This window comes from Varroa jacobsoni, unplaced genomic scaffold (assembly GCF_002532875.2).
Source record: "Varroa jacobsoni isolate VJ856 unplaced genomic scaffold, vjacob_1.0 scaffold_200, whole genome shotgun sequence".
Classification (NCBI taxonomy): Eukaryota; Metazoa; Arthropoda; class Arachnida; order Mesostigmata; family Varroidae; genus Varroa; species Varroa jacobsoni.
In genome coordinates, this window is record NW_019213102.1 from 120028 (window position 1) to 135589 (window position 15562).

The 15562-nt window shown below is 37.3% G+C and overlaps 2 protein-coding genes across 12 annotated transcripts in view; one reads left to right on the forward strand and one right to left on the reverse strand.

Annotated features, from left to right (window-relative positions):
• Positions 1-10452, forward strand: LOC111273573 (uncharacterized). 6 transcript variants are annotated; one of them, XM_022855274.2, is made up of 12 exons: positions 10-240; positions 640-857; positions 1349-2155; positions 2544-2871; positions 3097-3407; positions 4089-4353; positions 5028-5235; positions 5459-5531; positions 5806-5942; positions 8595-8748; positions 9093-9287; positions 10152-10452. In XM_022855274.2, exons 2-12 carry the CDS (start codon positions 680-682, stop codon positions 10295-10297), a joined length of 2802 nt encoding a protein of 933 aa, XP_022711009.1. In that variant the 5' UTR covers positions 10-240; positions 640-679; the 3' UTR covers positions 10298-10452. The 6 variants fall into 6 exon arrangements, with proteins under 6 accessions (XP_022711010.1, XP_086829658.1, XP_022711009.1 ...); XM_022855271.2 differs by having other exon boundaries at positions 11-240; positions 5351-5531; XM_022855273.2 differs by having other exon boundaries at positions 11-240; positions 2553-2871; positions 5351-5531.
• Positions 8734-15562, reverse strand: part of LOC111273576 (uncharacterized) — an 11365-nt gene continuing 4536 nt past the window's right edge. For 3 of the 6 annotated variants that reach the window (XM_022855283.2, XM_022855281.2, XM_022855282.1), the window contains exon 4: positions 13858-15407. In XM_022855283.2, coding sequence (XP_022711018.1) covers positions 15170-15407 — 238 coding nt within the window. In that variant the 3' untranslated portion in view covers positions 13858-15169. Of the gene's footprint in view, positions 8875-9140; positions 9215-12733; positions 13015-13857; positions 15408-15562 lie in introns of those variants that run through there. The other 3 variants (XR_015316007.1, XR_015316008.1, XR_002687938.2) reach the window with 3 other exon arrangements.

Below are 15562 nucleotides of genomic sequence, written 5' to 3' on the forward strand. Positions count from 1 at the left end.
GCTGATTCTTCGAGCGAGACTGTTTGAACGCGCTAGAACATGTATCAACAAGTTAGCCAACTTAGTACTGTTTTTATTGGTGCGATGACACAATGACTCAAATTCAAAACGACAATATAATGCAATTGTGTGCTGTTAGTAAATTTATCCAGCTATCCGGTAAATCTAGCCAAGCTGGAAGCAGTTACAATTATTTTAATCAGTTTCTACCTAAAACTAAATCCTAGATTTCTATGCAAGGTGACTACGATCGATGCGCATGATTCCTAAACAATAAGCTTCCTTTAGGTATTTTTACTACTGACCCATAACTCTAGCCCTTACGCAGCATTTTTGAAAAAGCGATAAAGAAGTGAATCTTTATATGAGAAGAACATGTTTGTCGTCAAGTGTACTTTTTATTTTAATACAAATTGCATGACAAATGTGTGACATCGCTTGAGTGACCAGCGTCCAACAACTCTTCTGTCCTAGACATGGCGACTATATCACATGTGATAAAAACAGAAATAACGAAAATGCGTTTTACATATCTACGAAACTGAACTCTTTCTTCGCTCAGTCAACTTTTTCATACTAGACTAAATTGAAAAGTAATTCCCGTCTATGCACTATACTTATCTCAACATAACTTTTCAGAATTGCGGTAGCTTTGAAGTGACTCGAACAGCTAATCGATATGTGGTCGTTTCGGAATAAAACAGATCTCGAAACGATTTCAAAGCGTTTTGTGGGTCTCGCTGCTTCACAAGGTATTTTTAAGGGAATAGAGCTTGATGTTGACTTTTTATCTGAACTTTTCGTAAAGACCCTTTGCAACTGCACTAGAAGTACGTACGGCGATGTACAAAAAACAGGTACGTTTCCTCTGAACACACGATAGCATATCCTTCATTCGTGGTTAGGCAGCGTACATAACTTAACGTTATTTCATGTTAAAGAGTCCACACAGCGAGTCTGTTAACTCATGGACAGCTCTATGTATGCATGCCGTCGATACACCTTTTCTGGGTATTTATGTTGTGAGAAGCTCTTTCGGCATATGATCATAGTATAGCTTGCTCCAACGTTGATTCTTGATATCATCTCAGACGGTTCATCGCACTCGCGTTTATTACAAGACGTAGCGCGTTCGTTAACCGTAGAAAAATATATACATTGTAGTTATCTAGGACTGTAGCTAGCATAACGATACAGCAGGTGATAGGTAAAAGACAACCGTAACGTAACATACGCCCTTCACACTCAGTTTAAGGCAGTTGTATTTTTCTTGCGTTTATAAATATTCAGGGGTTTGCCCAAGCAGTTAACGCAGATGTTGTAACTCTTAAACTTTTTCACCTGGTAGGAAAGCTCTGCAGTCTGGACCGTTTTCTGCAAATTCGGACTCTGGCGCACGCCGATCTGTTTGCAATACCAATGCGCAGCCACCTACAGCTAGCTATTGAAAATTTTCACGAATTTCCTTCTTTACGTAATTACGACATCGGTCGAGAGGGTCGGGACGATCCTAGCGAAATTAAAGACCGTGCGCACGTACGTGATGCAGCGGTCGTTCTAACGCACGTGTTAGCCGAATGTCTTGTGACAACAGAGCCCGATCAGGGGACTATCATTAGTGATCTTATTGGGGAACTTCTTCAGAGCGCTCGGCAGGCGAAACTGTGGTTAACGTTTTCGAAATTTTTGAGATTGGCAGAGGATTACGTCCTCGAAGAGATTACATACGGTACACTGTTCTATTTAGTGGCACTGCAGTCGACTGATGATCAGTGGCATTTGTATAACAAGTGGTACGCGGAGCTCCCGGAAGAGTTAGGGTACACCGTTGGGTTATTGGAAACACAGGGGTTGACAAAGGGGCTACTTCATCCCAGTCAAATAGGAGTAATTACATCTATGCAGAAGTTGGCACCCCTATCACTACCCATCGTTGTTCTGCTTTCAAACTACGCCACGGAGTCGGAAACATTTTGCTATATCTGGCAGTTGGAAATTCACGGTAGATACAACAATGACGACAACAGTGATAATAAAGATATTGATAATGGCCAATTAGAGCTCCATGGCTTTAAACATACTCGTCACCACGACCCGTCACGCCAATATGGCCAGAACAACATTATGTCGACGAAAATTCGGTCGCGTGTCGAAGGTAAGTGCACACGATATTTTTGGTAGGAAACGAAATCTGTCTCTCATGTAAATCAAATATAACCAACTAGCGCTAGCACATTCCTTGCTAGCACTTTTTCAAATATTCTTTTAATACATTAGTAATCACGCGAGAAGCTTGGGATCTGTCATATCAACTTTCTATTTGTAGCCTCCTAAGGAACTTTGTAGTGAAACAATGAAATATGCCTAACTATTTTCTTAGGGTTAGTTAAAAGGCCGCCTAGAATTTATGACTGCTGAGCACACAGCCCAAACAGTAGGCTGTGTGCGCAGTTGGGCTTGTAGACCTAATACATTTTTAAGCTCTCCTTAACTTCAAATGGATTAAAGGCACGTTAGTAATCAACTTTTAATATAAAATCAAGTTCTTGCAGGAAACACCTGCGAACTGCAGAAGCCGGGTAAAGATGACTTGTGCAAGCGTGTCGGGGCATATCTAATGCAGAACTCCTTTGATCAAGCGGTTACCGTCTTAGGACAATTAATCGACCTGATGAAAACCGATGACAACGACGCCGCCCTGAAAGAACAGCTCCTGCTTGTATGCGGGTACGCGGCCTTGCGTAGTTCTGATAGAGATCTGATGCGCAGGGCAAGACAGTTACTGAAGTCTGTCAAAATTCATCAGGGGATGGTCCAGCTATGGACGGCCGAACTAGAAATAGCCGCCTGTCAATATGACTTAGCGAAAAGGTTGGCAACAAGTATGGCAGTATGGTTACCTAATTAGTGGCCCTTATGTTATTTTCTAAGGCACTCACCTTATATGATTTATACTACCCATTTAGCTTAACGTGAGATTTCTTTCGTCACTCGGTTCTTATTGTTTTGAGGTTGTTATTAAATAAATATTTGCATATAATTCAAAAGTTCTTGCAATGTAATACCCTGAAAAACATTGATTGTTTAATATTGCAGATCGTTGGGGGAAGCTTCATTCGAAATCGTTGTAATGCCCGGCACTGACGTAGTGCTGCATCCAGTGAATCAAGAAGCATTTGAAAAAGCGTGCTCATCTTTGCTCGCACAACTAGAAAATAGCCCGCAAGCAGATCACGTCTGTTGTAATAGAAACACTTGTGCCAAACCGGAGATTTTCGAGCGATCGCTTGATTTTTCCGGTTTTGTCCGAGTTTTCTGTCAGGAAGGTTGCGTGCTGGTGCTCCATCCTAGATGCTGGAAAGCAATGGTGGGGAACCTCGCCGGTAGAAGAACAAAACATGGCACAGGTATAGTCTTTTGTAACATGCTCATCTAAAGCATGCTGTCAAATTTATTTAAATATCAATTCTTTTTATATTCACTTGCAGCTTCTCGGCAATGATTGTATTATACTTGAGCTGAACTCTAAAAAATATATCAAAACGGATCAAACCACTTCTTGAATATGCTAATAGTATCCGCATACTATTCTTCAACCGCCACCAGCTAAACTTCTGATCAAAGATGAATAAATTAGCAGTTTGAAAAGCTAATCTTACAATTTATTTAAGATTTGCATTTTAAAATCACATTTGAAGCGTGCATGACGATTCTCTTACTATTATTTTGCCTGTAGTAACGTGTTTCCCTATCCTTCTGTAGTATTAAATTATTTACTCAGCTGTTTTGATCTGATCCGCCACCATTGTTACTTAAAGGGATTCGATCCTGGAAAACATTTAGTTAGTGCTATCTAGCGGCCTAAAACTATTAATAATTTCATATGCAGTGTTTAAAATATCGAGCTTTATTAAATTGACTTTTTAAATGTTGTACTTGATAAGCAGCATGATTCCAACCATATCTAAATACATTTTATTTAGTAGCATATCATGACGCGCGAAGCCCTTTGTAAAACGTAATATCAAGAAGTGAGGAAGATCCAGTTTCGCGTAAGAGGTTATTTCAATTTCATAATGACGTTGCAGGAGCCCAATGCTGTACTCCGGATTGTCAGGGACGCATTAATTTGCTTATAATGTTCAACTCAAGGATGGAAATTACTAAAGAATACCGGTGGACGAGTTCTTCTCGAAGGAGCCTTCAGGATGAAGATGAGATCGCTTTAAAAGGGCAGGAATCAAATAGAAGAACGGTGACTCGCTTATTGGACAAGACTATAGCTACTACCCATTCATATGAACTTTTCGAAGCTCTCCGATGTACGGTGGCTTCAGCACGACACCTAACGAGGTTAGCCGTTAGAGTTGTATATGTGGTATTCAGAATGCAATTAAAAAGTTAGCTTCGTCTAAATTTAAACTTATATTGATATTTAGAATCTGGTTGAAAAGTGTGAATTAGGCACCGAAAAGCTACATACTGTCCAGCGAAAGGATATATTGTACATGGCAGGCTAATAATTGAAGCAGCATATCATAAAAATGTTTACGCTAAAGGTACGCAAGGTACGTCAATTTGTTAATCTTAAATTTACTTTCATTATCCTGAGGCTTTATAAATATATGTAATTAAATAGATAATACGGATACATATGTTCGCATTTCCAATAACGTACAGGACGTGCAGCACTATTAATAATATTCTTTAAATTAACCAATTAAAAAAATATTTGGATTGATAAATTAGGGGATATTGATAGCTAAGCCTGGGTTTAAAGCAACATTCGTTGTTTTGATCGTTATCGTAGCTCATCGTAAACAGGTCCTTGGATGGGCCTAGTAGCAGTTATATACAAAGTAACTAAGTCATTAATATGAACTTGATATGGCCTATTCGAGCCCTGTTAGGCGGCAGACGGCATCCATAAAGTAACTTTATTAACATATTGTTCGTTTTTATAGCCATGGAAATAACTTTTGTAAAATTGCCAACGATATTTTTATTTTCATTTGTATGGAGATTAGCGTTTCAGAACTCATTGATATATGCGCAGATTTATATGGTGCCGACAAAGACTTGGCCAGTTCCTTCGTGAGAGACATTCTTAAGGACCTAAATCCAGCAACTAACCCAGAATGGAATCGAGCACAATGGCTAGGAGCAGCGAAAAATTTTTTGGAGAATCTTGATTCGACAATCTGGCCAAACGTAAATGCATCACTTTCATCAGTGGTAAGAGTGATTATCAGTTTGGCATTTGCTTGAACTTTGAAAATTTTATTCAGATAAGAAGAATACTTTTCTGAGTTGCCATAACATTTTTAATAAGGTCTCATTTTCTCGATAGGTAATATGTGAAACGTTATCTATGGATGAGGCACTGAGTATTAACGAAGAATACGCATATCTTGAAAAAGAGTTTGAAGACCTTCTCAATGAGGAGGTGCTTTTGCAGAACCAAATCGTCCAGGAACATCTCCAAAATGACCAAGAAACCGAACTCATAGCTCTTGAGGAGGAAGTACAGGGTATGTTTTAATGATATTGCCATTCGTTTGGTCCAAGCGAATCTATAGTTCTCAGCTAAGCGAATTCGCCAAGTCTTTTAGTCTTCAATATAGCTTCATGCTAATTTTCGAAACTAAATAGGTTTTCGCTGAATATACACTGCGGCGGTCGCTAGAAGTTAGATGTCATAATCTGTTTGTAATACAAAAAATAGCTTGTACGAGGTTTTCCTTCGTGAAGCCACGGCCGCCGAATACTAATGCAGCATTTATAATTTGGTGAATTTGACTGTAGATTTGAAGCAGCAATACATGCGTATATGTTCCGCAGAAAGCTGCATTGGGTCCCTTACACGAAGCATAATGCTTAAAGATGGAGTTTTATCAGGTATCAAGGAGCGTTTACAAGAGGCCGAAAAGAAAATGAACGAGGTATCATATGCATATAACATCGTATTAGATGATAAATTAGGTATGAAGGTAACGATCTTACATTTGGGGTTTTCAAATCATTAGATACAGCAGACCCCGAACAAATCCATTCTGACAATTCAGTATTAATAATGGAAAAGGCCGGTAACAAACAAATTAGCTTACTCTTTCGTATGATTCTAATGTATATAAACTATCGTGGCCTTTTAAAGTAATTGAGTAATCCATGATTTAATGTAATATAAAGTTTATTGCATTTAGTTATTAGTTAAAACATCCTATTGTAAACAGCCAGCTTTACTCAGAAAAGTATTATACTTGATTGATATATTAAATAGATAGTGATTTTTTGTAATCATAACGAAGCAGTTTCGAAATGCTAAGCGAAAGAGCAGGTTGCACCTACAAGGAGAGATTATCAATTTTATTTTCTTTACGATTTTCTACGCTGAAGTGATGCCCACTAGCATTAGTGTAATAACATTAGTTTAAAAAATGTTGCTTGTCAAAATACAAATTTGTTAAGTTCGCCAATATATTTGTTTAACAATATTTCAAAAACAATGAGACCTATGAAAATGTGTTCAATACGAAAGTTAGAGTTTCTGCCTTCTTTAAAACCTTTTTCAAATTCCTTTCATTTGTTGTTTACATCTGATGTACTGTTCGAAGGCTCTTTTCTTTGTTGCGTTGTATACACCTTCAAAAAACTACTCAAAAATAGATATTTTAGACGGGAGACAATGCATTTTCGACACGTTTTTTTGTCATGCACTTTGGCTAGATCAAAACGTTGCCGAAACAACCCATAATATTTGCCTTCTATATGGTAACGACGCTATCGCTAAAACTAGAAGTGGTTTACTAAATTTTAAAGCGGTATCTGATACCTAGAGGATGCCCTTTACTCCGACCGACCGTCAGAGTTTAATGATGATTATCTCATGACATCTGGAAAAAAAGGCGGCCAACAAACAACTTAGGAATTGACCGAAGAGAAGGCCTGCAGCCACTCGACCTTGATAAACACTTCACACATTTTGGGTTTACAGCAAATCTAGGAGCTTGGTTATCTCATGAACTCTCCAGTTCCTCCAGCGAATTACAGTTTAATGCTGTATCTAAACATCTTTCCCAGCATCAAATGTCACGCGCTACAGTAACCAGTTTTTGCACAAAGTAAGCCAACATGAAGCAGAGAATGGTTGGTTTTGTCAGAGAAGCCAAGACCCAGGGTTTATTCAGATATTCATCTGAATAAAATCACCTTTTGCGTTTAGTAAGACTGCGAGGGCCGGATTCAGTAAAAATCTAGAACTAGAGAGTCGATTAAACCATTCAAGATAAAATGACCCGACATATGAGCTTAGCCCACCCTGCTACATAACAACGCCAGGCCACACACGGCAGCTGTCGTCTTAAACTTCGTGGTTTTGATGCACCCTTCACATATTCTTGTGTCGATGGGGTTCCGCTTTTCTATCAGTCACTTTCGCCGCCTTCAAGTCAAGAACTCAAAAGCTCGGAATTAAAACTTTGTAAAACTTCAACCAGACAAATCCGCTACCTTTTAAAAGAACTGCACTTGGTTGAAAAAAATAGGGGAAAGTCGTGAATAAAGATGGGAGTTGCATAGCTTATTGTTTTCCGCTGTATAAACACGGGAATTTTCTACCAACCCGAAAAGTTTCCATTGGAAGGAAATTTTAAACAGGTTTCTATTTATGACATATAGATGTTTTGACTCAAATTATTATTTTATTTAAAAAAAAAATATTTTTTTGACCAGTAGGAAAGCTTCATCAAAGTACACAACTTTTATATATATTGTAAACTTTTTTGGTGGTATTCACACCATTTTTAAGATATTAGAGAAAAAAAACAAAAAATTATTCTTAGGAGCTTCACATTTTTCAAAGTCACAGCCTTAGTGCTATAGGGGATACCAGCTACTTAAGAAATATGCAGCCAAATTGCACTATTCGCTGGTGATATGTCTTTGCTAGAATTCGTCCTTAGAACCACTCATTTGATGCCACCAGATCTAGAATAAAAGAGACGAAATATGACTAATTCTAAAGTTTAGCATGAAAAATTTTTGTGTACGGAACAAGGCTACATCGTTAATAGGCCCATACACACGTTGACTATAGAATATTTTATTTTCTATTCAATTTGTATGTGTATCTGAAATACACATACGTAAATAAATTATATTTCTAGTTGTTCTGAATACGTTAAAGTAGTTTATTTCAAAAATATCTTAATTCAGCAGCAGAGTGCCGCATATGTGTAATAATACATTTTGCATTATAAATAGGATAAAAGCAGCCAAGTATTTACCTTTTCCTTTATACATATGCTATGCGAATGATCGAAGGCTGCTAAAAACTTGGGTCCGGGTGTCACTCCAGTACTTCGCCAAATCACACCACGGACTTATACCGAATCCCAGTTTTTGGAGAAGGTTTTTATTGTGTATTTTATTTAAGTTTTTTTTTTCATCTAGATATTGCTTTCTACTTTCAGTAGAGGCAAAAACGCAAAAAAATTGAAATAACTTTTTTTTTAAACCTGGAAACCTACACATTAAAAAAGGGTTCGGTTCTATTTAGCGTGTGTTTTATTGTTTTTACTATATTTGTTTTGTAGCTCTTAATTAAGAGTCGTCAAGAAAGCTCGAAGTATCAAGTTATGTTTCACGACAAAACTCAGCTGGCGAGTACGGTCAGGGCGAACGCAATTGAGGCGCGATCAAGGCTTTCCAGAGCCCTGGTAGAGCTTGTTCAAAACCGGTATCACGTAGGTTAGTAGTCTTAGGTTTAAAGGCGACGCCTGCAGGTACTCTGTTTCACGTAAGTACTGTACCCATACTGTACTTTGCACCATAGGCCTTTGGTGACCCTTTGCGAAAACTCTGCTGATGTATACGCTGATTGCAAAAAAAAGGTTAACAAGTAACTATAATGTAGTAAACTAATTGATTCTTATATAAACTTAGTTCACAATATCAATATTGCAACAAATACATCTCTGTATAATTCTGTGCGGTCGAAAATGATAATATAATGACTGGTTCTATCTAGGTAAATAAATACCTCCTTCTGTCATAGTTAATACGTGAAATATATGATTTTGCCTGTGCTTTAGGTATGGACGCTATCGAATGTATCGAACAAGCAGTGGCCGCAAACTTACGCGAAGTTGAGCGAATACGAGATCCTCGGGTTAGCAGAGTCAATCAGAAGGCAAAGAGCGAACATTTTCAATTACTGAAAGAAATGAGAGAACGATCGAAATCAATAGAAAAGGAGACCCGGATGCTTATGAAAAGATTACGAGAGGGTGAGTCATCAATAATTACTAATGGCTCAATACTTGTGCATGCGATAGCATTGTAATCGCTGGCTGAAACACATCGCAAATTATAAATGCACTAAGCAGTTTTGAACCCATCGCGCCACACAAATTGTGTTTCGAGTAAACGCGAAATTCAGAATGTATTTTATTGGAAAACTTGGTTTAATGCTTATGCTATTCGTTACCTTCTTTTCATAGAAAACTTAGTAGCTTGCTGTTGAATGTAATTACCCATTTTAGGTCGATATTAGATCTACGTTAGCTACTGGAGTCTAGTTCACCAATGGTCATGCATACTGCAATCCAACATAGCACCATAAACTCTACGAGTAAACCTTCCTTAGCTTGCGTAGTTTATCTTTTGTCTTCCGCATCAAATTTTATCATCACCCATTTATTACCTGGGTTTAGCAAAGTATAGCCAAAGCAAGTTTTGCAGAAAATGAGATACGGTTTCTCAAGTACAGTGAATGAAACGCGGGGAAGCCCGTTGAAGTGTAGATGGTACGAAATCTACAGAACAATTACCTTTAATATACAACTAGTATAAACGATGTCAATAAAAAGATGAAGTAGGAGTAAATATTCATTCTAAAAATATACTTGGCTACAACTAACAGAACTTTTCGAGCGCCTTAAACTAGAACATACATTTATTTATTTAGTAACATTTTTCTGCAAAATATGTGCACAGGGTACAATAAATCATATCTTTTTTGAAAGTGCACAATTGAGGCCTAATTACCTGAAGCACTATAATTTTTTACAAATAAAATGTCATCTTCATCGCCTCACGGCTAATACTTCTGATAAGCACATTCATAAGTTTTGTGTTTCTAATGTTTTCAGGTCATCTTGACCCACTGGAGATAGCCTCTGACAGTTTGTACGAGCCAGTTGCTAATATAATCGCTCGGTATATGGTGTTGCCAACGTTATATCGTCGAGGACAGAATCCCAGCCTATGTGATGTCGCAAAATGTCTCCCAAAATAGAACTATAACCGTTTTGTACATTACATGTATATTTGTATGCTACTGTATTATACGACTAGACCCTTGTTATGTAATAATATCGCAAATTTAAAAAAAAATTAATAAAAAATTACTCGTACGTTCCTGTAGAGAATTCGAGAATTATAACTCTATAAGTAACCAATTGTTACTTTCACTTAATTGATTCTTCCTTCATTTGCTTGATTATCTGGTTTTTCGGGTTACATAGGAAGTCAAAAAGGTTGGTGAACCTTTAAACTGGGTAGTGCTAGCAGATAACATTTGCTAAGAATTTACCTCAAAACAAATAAGAACCGTTATAGCTTAAGTGGAAAAAAATTTCGATTGGCTTGGCAATATTCACGGCGTCAAAGAAGAGGGTCATTCTGAAAACTGGGGAGCGAATTGCTTCTCATGGGACCCCAATCTAGTTAAAATCACTTTGAGGAACTGAGTAAGAGACTATGTCGGAGCGCATAGGGCATCTTAGTTTTGCAAATGTTTCAGACATATTGAACAATTAGCACATCAGCAGTACTTGTCCTGGCAAGAACGATTTTTTAGGACCTTAATCTTAAGAAGCGGCGGCAAACCTGGGCTACCCAGAAGTAGATGCAGGAGAAGACATCTTCAAACAATAGCAAAAAGAAAGGATGCCCATTCTCCGGATCGCACCACAATCCGCGGTCAGGGACATTATCTCAGATATTAAGAGCTCTCACCCAAATTCTTACAAGTCATGCAATTGCAAAGCTATCTATGCCGAATATGGGAAGGACTTCTTGGATGTCTGTGGGTTGTACATGAGGGGACGTTAGGATGACTCACTGTACACGTTAGCTCACTGCAGAGCATCGGCTTTGCCCGGTTAACCTATCGGTAATCACAAAATCTATGTACAACGATTGAGAGGTACTCTATTCTACCTGTGTACATATAGAGAATGTTTGGCCAGCGGAAACAAGTTGGCCAGAGTTTATCTAGAAGGAAAAACAGGCTTTTGAAGGCCTGATCGGTCAGATTTAACAAATGTAAAACGGAGAGAAATTCTGCCCTAAAAATCAAGTGGCTCATGCCACTCCCTTCAGTCCACCCGTGGTATTAACTTAAACAGATCTGCGCTGTACGAGTGTTTTAATAGAAAAAAATTTTCACATCAAGTTACAGTTTAACGCTAGACGTTGGTTGAGTGTTGTCAAAGCCATTTAGTTTAGAAGCAAACGTATCGTTCGACACCAAAAATCAACACCTTGTAATCAAGCTTTTACTTCTTGAAAACGGGGAGAATGAAATTCATCAAGTATTGACGAAAACATCAGGCAAGTAGGTCTTTAGAAAAATGATTAGTTACTGGTGCCCTTCAAACTTCGAAGGTGACAAACCACTTGTTCCTCTTTTATTTATTTTTAATGTTTTCATTACAATTTAGAACCCGTACTTAAAAGTCCTGACGTGTGGTTACCTTTTAACTGGTTTTCAGCTTTCCAATTTCGAATACTAAAATGATGGCCCCAGACCGGTGTTGCGCAGAAAACCTTTTTGCCTAACGCTTTTACCCCCTGCTCCATAGACTTTATTAGTGCCTCCCAGAAACAAACTCATTCACCTAAATAAGATATAGTTATAAGCTAAATATTTACTAGATTGCTACTAGAGTGTAGTTCAGGTTATTTAAATATATATACCCCTAAAGAGCCACGTACTCTTTATTTGTTCATGGCGTTAAAGGCGTTTGCGTTTTGCTCTCCTGTTGTATTGCTTTTATTTAAATACTCAACGAATGTTCAAAATGCACCTTTCCTAAGCTGACTTAAGATAGAGTACCCGTGAGCTTGATGTGAAGGAAGAAAATTACTGCGCCACATACTTCGAGAATTAATGCATAGAGTCCCGGATTTTTTTATCTTCAGCTAAATCAAATTCACTACTTTTAATCTTTTTTCCTCTTTTGCTCGAGCAGCCTACCATCACTTTATTTTTGAGGTTCGGTTATTCGACGTCTTTGACATTACCATATTACTCATTAAAAAATGCGATCCTCATCAAGGCAAATAATTCATGGTAAACGTGCTAAGGTTAACTAAAAATATGTAAGAACTTGAGAGACCGGCCTCTCTAAAAACACAGCAGGGCTTTTACTGACCGCGCTTCGCACTGTTCAGATCACTGCTAGTGTATAGTTATGCAGAACATTCGCAAAACCACTGTCTTTGCTCTGAACTTCATATACAATAAAACTAAAATTATGGCCAGCACCCTAGAAGACACGACCTTACTATATTTTGACGTTTCGAATTAAACTATATTTTACTTCGAACATGTCCGTGTATCAATGGCCTTATATTATTAAATATAACACTAAACCTCTTTACATATGGCAATCATGTATCGCATATCGAAGCTTTCATCAATGCTTATATTTGTCACATTATTTACCATTTCAGATTATATGCGAACAATCCTAGTCTGGTATAGGAAAAATGGCTTTCAGAACACACCAGCGCCATACGTTACTTAACATACGTTCTTGATCATCGCCCTCGTTTCTAACCTTATGCAATGCAGCCTTTCTAATACAGTTAAACTTTGAATCTACGGAACTCTCGACACTATGTGCGCGGGCATATTGCATGGAAGATTTCGTGCTGCGCAGATACCCATGTACAAGCCCGGAGCACTAAATTTATAAAATTTTGAGATAGCACAATATCTAGCATCTTCTAGCTTAAATTTGTATCTAGATACTCGCAAATCCCTAGACACCTGTCAACCGAACCTCCAAAACCCTTTATGATATTTGGTATTTTGTTTTACTCTTGAACACCTAGATAAACCTTGCCTTGCTGATGCCTTCAGGTATATCAAAACATAACAGCAGACGATATCAAGAACATACAGAACTGTTGCCTGCACGGCAGAGCTCGTGATTTATTTTCGCAATACAAATGACTACTCATTTGCTAAATATCTCTTGAACCATCAATAACTAATTTCGTAAGTATATAAACGCTAGCTTTACTATGTAAATGTAAGTTCTAGTTGCTTATCCGTAAAAATCAATAGTTTTAAGCTTAATTGAATTATGTGGTGCTTATTATATAACTGGAGTAATACAAATACACAGCTCGAAACAATTTATGTCCGAAATTGCCTATGTGCAAGCTTATTCTTTATAATATGAAACATCTATATGGTGTACGTTCACCTACAGAATACGTTCATCTAGCATCTTGTAAATATATATCCTTGGACACAAGTTAGTAGAACAATCAAGTGGCATAGAAAGTGTTATCCATATAGTTGTCGATGCTTAAGAAAATAATGAGAACTTTTTCGAATAACCTGGAACCTAAGTTTTTTCAAAAAAAAACTACAACTTGGCCTCGTAGATATGTTACTCTGTTTGACTTATGAGCTCCATGATAAATTTATCTTTCTTTTTTTGTTCAGTGAGCTCATTTGGTCTACTAGGATAGACAACACTAAAATATTTGACTTTATAGAGGCGGTTTTGACATGACTTGAAGATGTGCTAAAATGTTTTGCAAAAAGATGCCATGTTCCTTGGGATGAAATGAATCCTTTATTTTGATGAACATTTCGATTTAAGTGTGTCAGCTCGGTGCACTTACAGTATTCTAAGTTTCACCCCCTGTTTTGGGTCATCGGACCGGTTTTATGCAGTGATTCTAATGTGATGTAATACACAAATGGATTCAATCTAGCCGCTATATTAATAACGTACTATAATGAAGGCATATTAAGTGAAGATATGGTATTAATACTGCCGTTGTAATGATATCTGGCGCGACTCAGTTGAGGATGATATCAAGCCAGAACAAAGTACCAAAGCGTTTAATGATAGAGAGAAGTAACATTTCGCATTTGTGTGTCACGAATGCTGGATACCACTTACAACTAAGTATATACTTTGTTATAAATATTTCTTTGTGTATATCATACGTTACTTAGTCGAAAACAACATGGACTGCCAACTTTTGACTACTATTCTGTGTTCGCTTTTCCTACGTCTGCGGCGATCGAATCCTTTGTTTGATGCTAGTCCGTAGCCTATAACTTAACAGATAAAAAAAACTCATTGAACGGAAGCTGTCGTTCAACGAATGGACAACTTTTTGAAAAACAATTATTTGTTACGGCTTCTTAACCCTAGGAAGGTCAACATTGCATCATATTCATTTTCGTGAATCAACATTTGAGTCCAGGTTCTGTACGGGAGCCCTAGATTTGCTTAAAACAGTTTTTTTTCTTTTTTCTCTGTCTACATATTGTTCCAGAGAAACTGAAAGCAATATTTCAATTATGTTCAATTACCAATAGGTCATTAGTTGATCTAATATGTAGGTTTATAAACATCAGCAAGTAAAAACTTTTTTACAATGTATGATCATATATATATATAGCTATCTAACAGCATACGGATTCCTTAACTTGCCAAGTTAGGATAGCTTTAACTAAGTAGTAATAGTAGTAATGATAGTGGTAGTGGTAAAGGGTCAAGAGACTAAAGCATTTGAAGTACATATAGAGTCAGATTTGAACTTAAATATGGTTTATAAATATTTTCTTTAGAAAAGAATACTAGAGATTAAGGTCGAGGGGCTCTTGGAATTTTGGGCAGTTACTTTCTAACAATTCTTTTAAAACTATTTAAAACGACACTACAAGTAGAAACCCGCGTCACTTATTGTAATATTTCCTATAGAACCACATGTTATAGGATCGGTATCTTGGGGGTATTTTTGTAACCATGCAGTAATTTTTTGTATGATTAAATTATTTTTTATGAAAAAAAACCCTAAACTTTAGGTGAGGCCTTGCTCGTTGTTCACGTTTCGGCAGTAATATCTTTCAGCTTCTACTCAACGCGATGAATTCGGTGTTTTTTTTTGGCGCATATTGAAAGCGGCGATTGCAAGGCTCCATATTTAATTCTGTTCGATTCATTTCCCTACAAGTCTGAGTGCTTTCTTTCCATCGCCAAAAGTTTTCGACCATCTTGTTGAGCTGGGTGATCAGTTCGTCTTGTATTACATGTTTGAAACTGCAACGAGTTCCGTAACCACAGAAACCCTCATTATGGAAAGTTCTGAAACAGTATGTGTGCAAACAAAGTAAACATTCATTCTATTTTATACGTTTATGTCTGACAGTATTCTGGCTAAGCAAAATTATTCTAGAAAAACAGTAGTGTAAAGGCAAATATTTAGTCTCGTTTTCCTTATAGATTACATACTCAGCGTT

Coding starts and splice junctions, on each gene's coding strand:
- LOC111273573 (XM_022855271.2), top strand. CDS start 680: ATGTGGTCGTTTCGGAATAAAACAGATCTCGAAACGATTTCAAAGCGT. Junction 3,408..4,088: donor AAGAACAAAACATGGCACAG/GTATAGTCTTTT, acceptor ATGACGTTGCAG/GAGCCCAATGCTGTACTCCG. Junction 5,236..5,350: donor ATGCATCACTTTCATCAGTG/GTAAGAGTGATT, acceptor TTTTCTCGATAG/GTAATATGTGAAACGTTATC.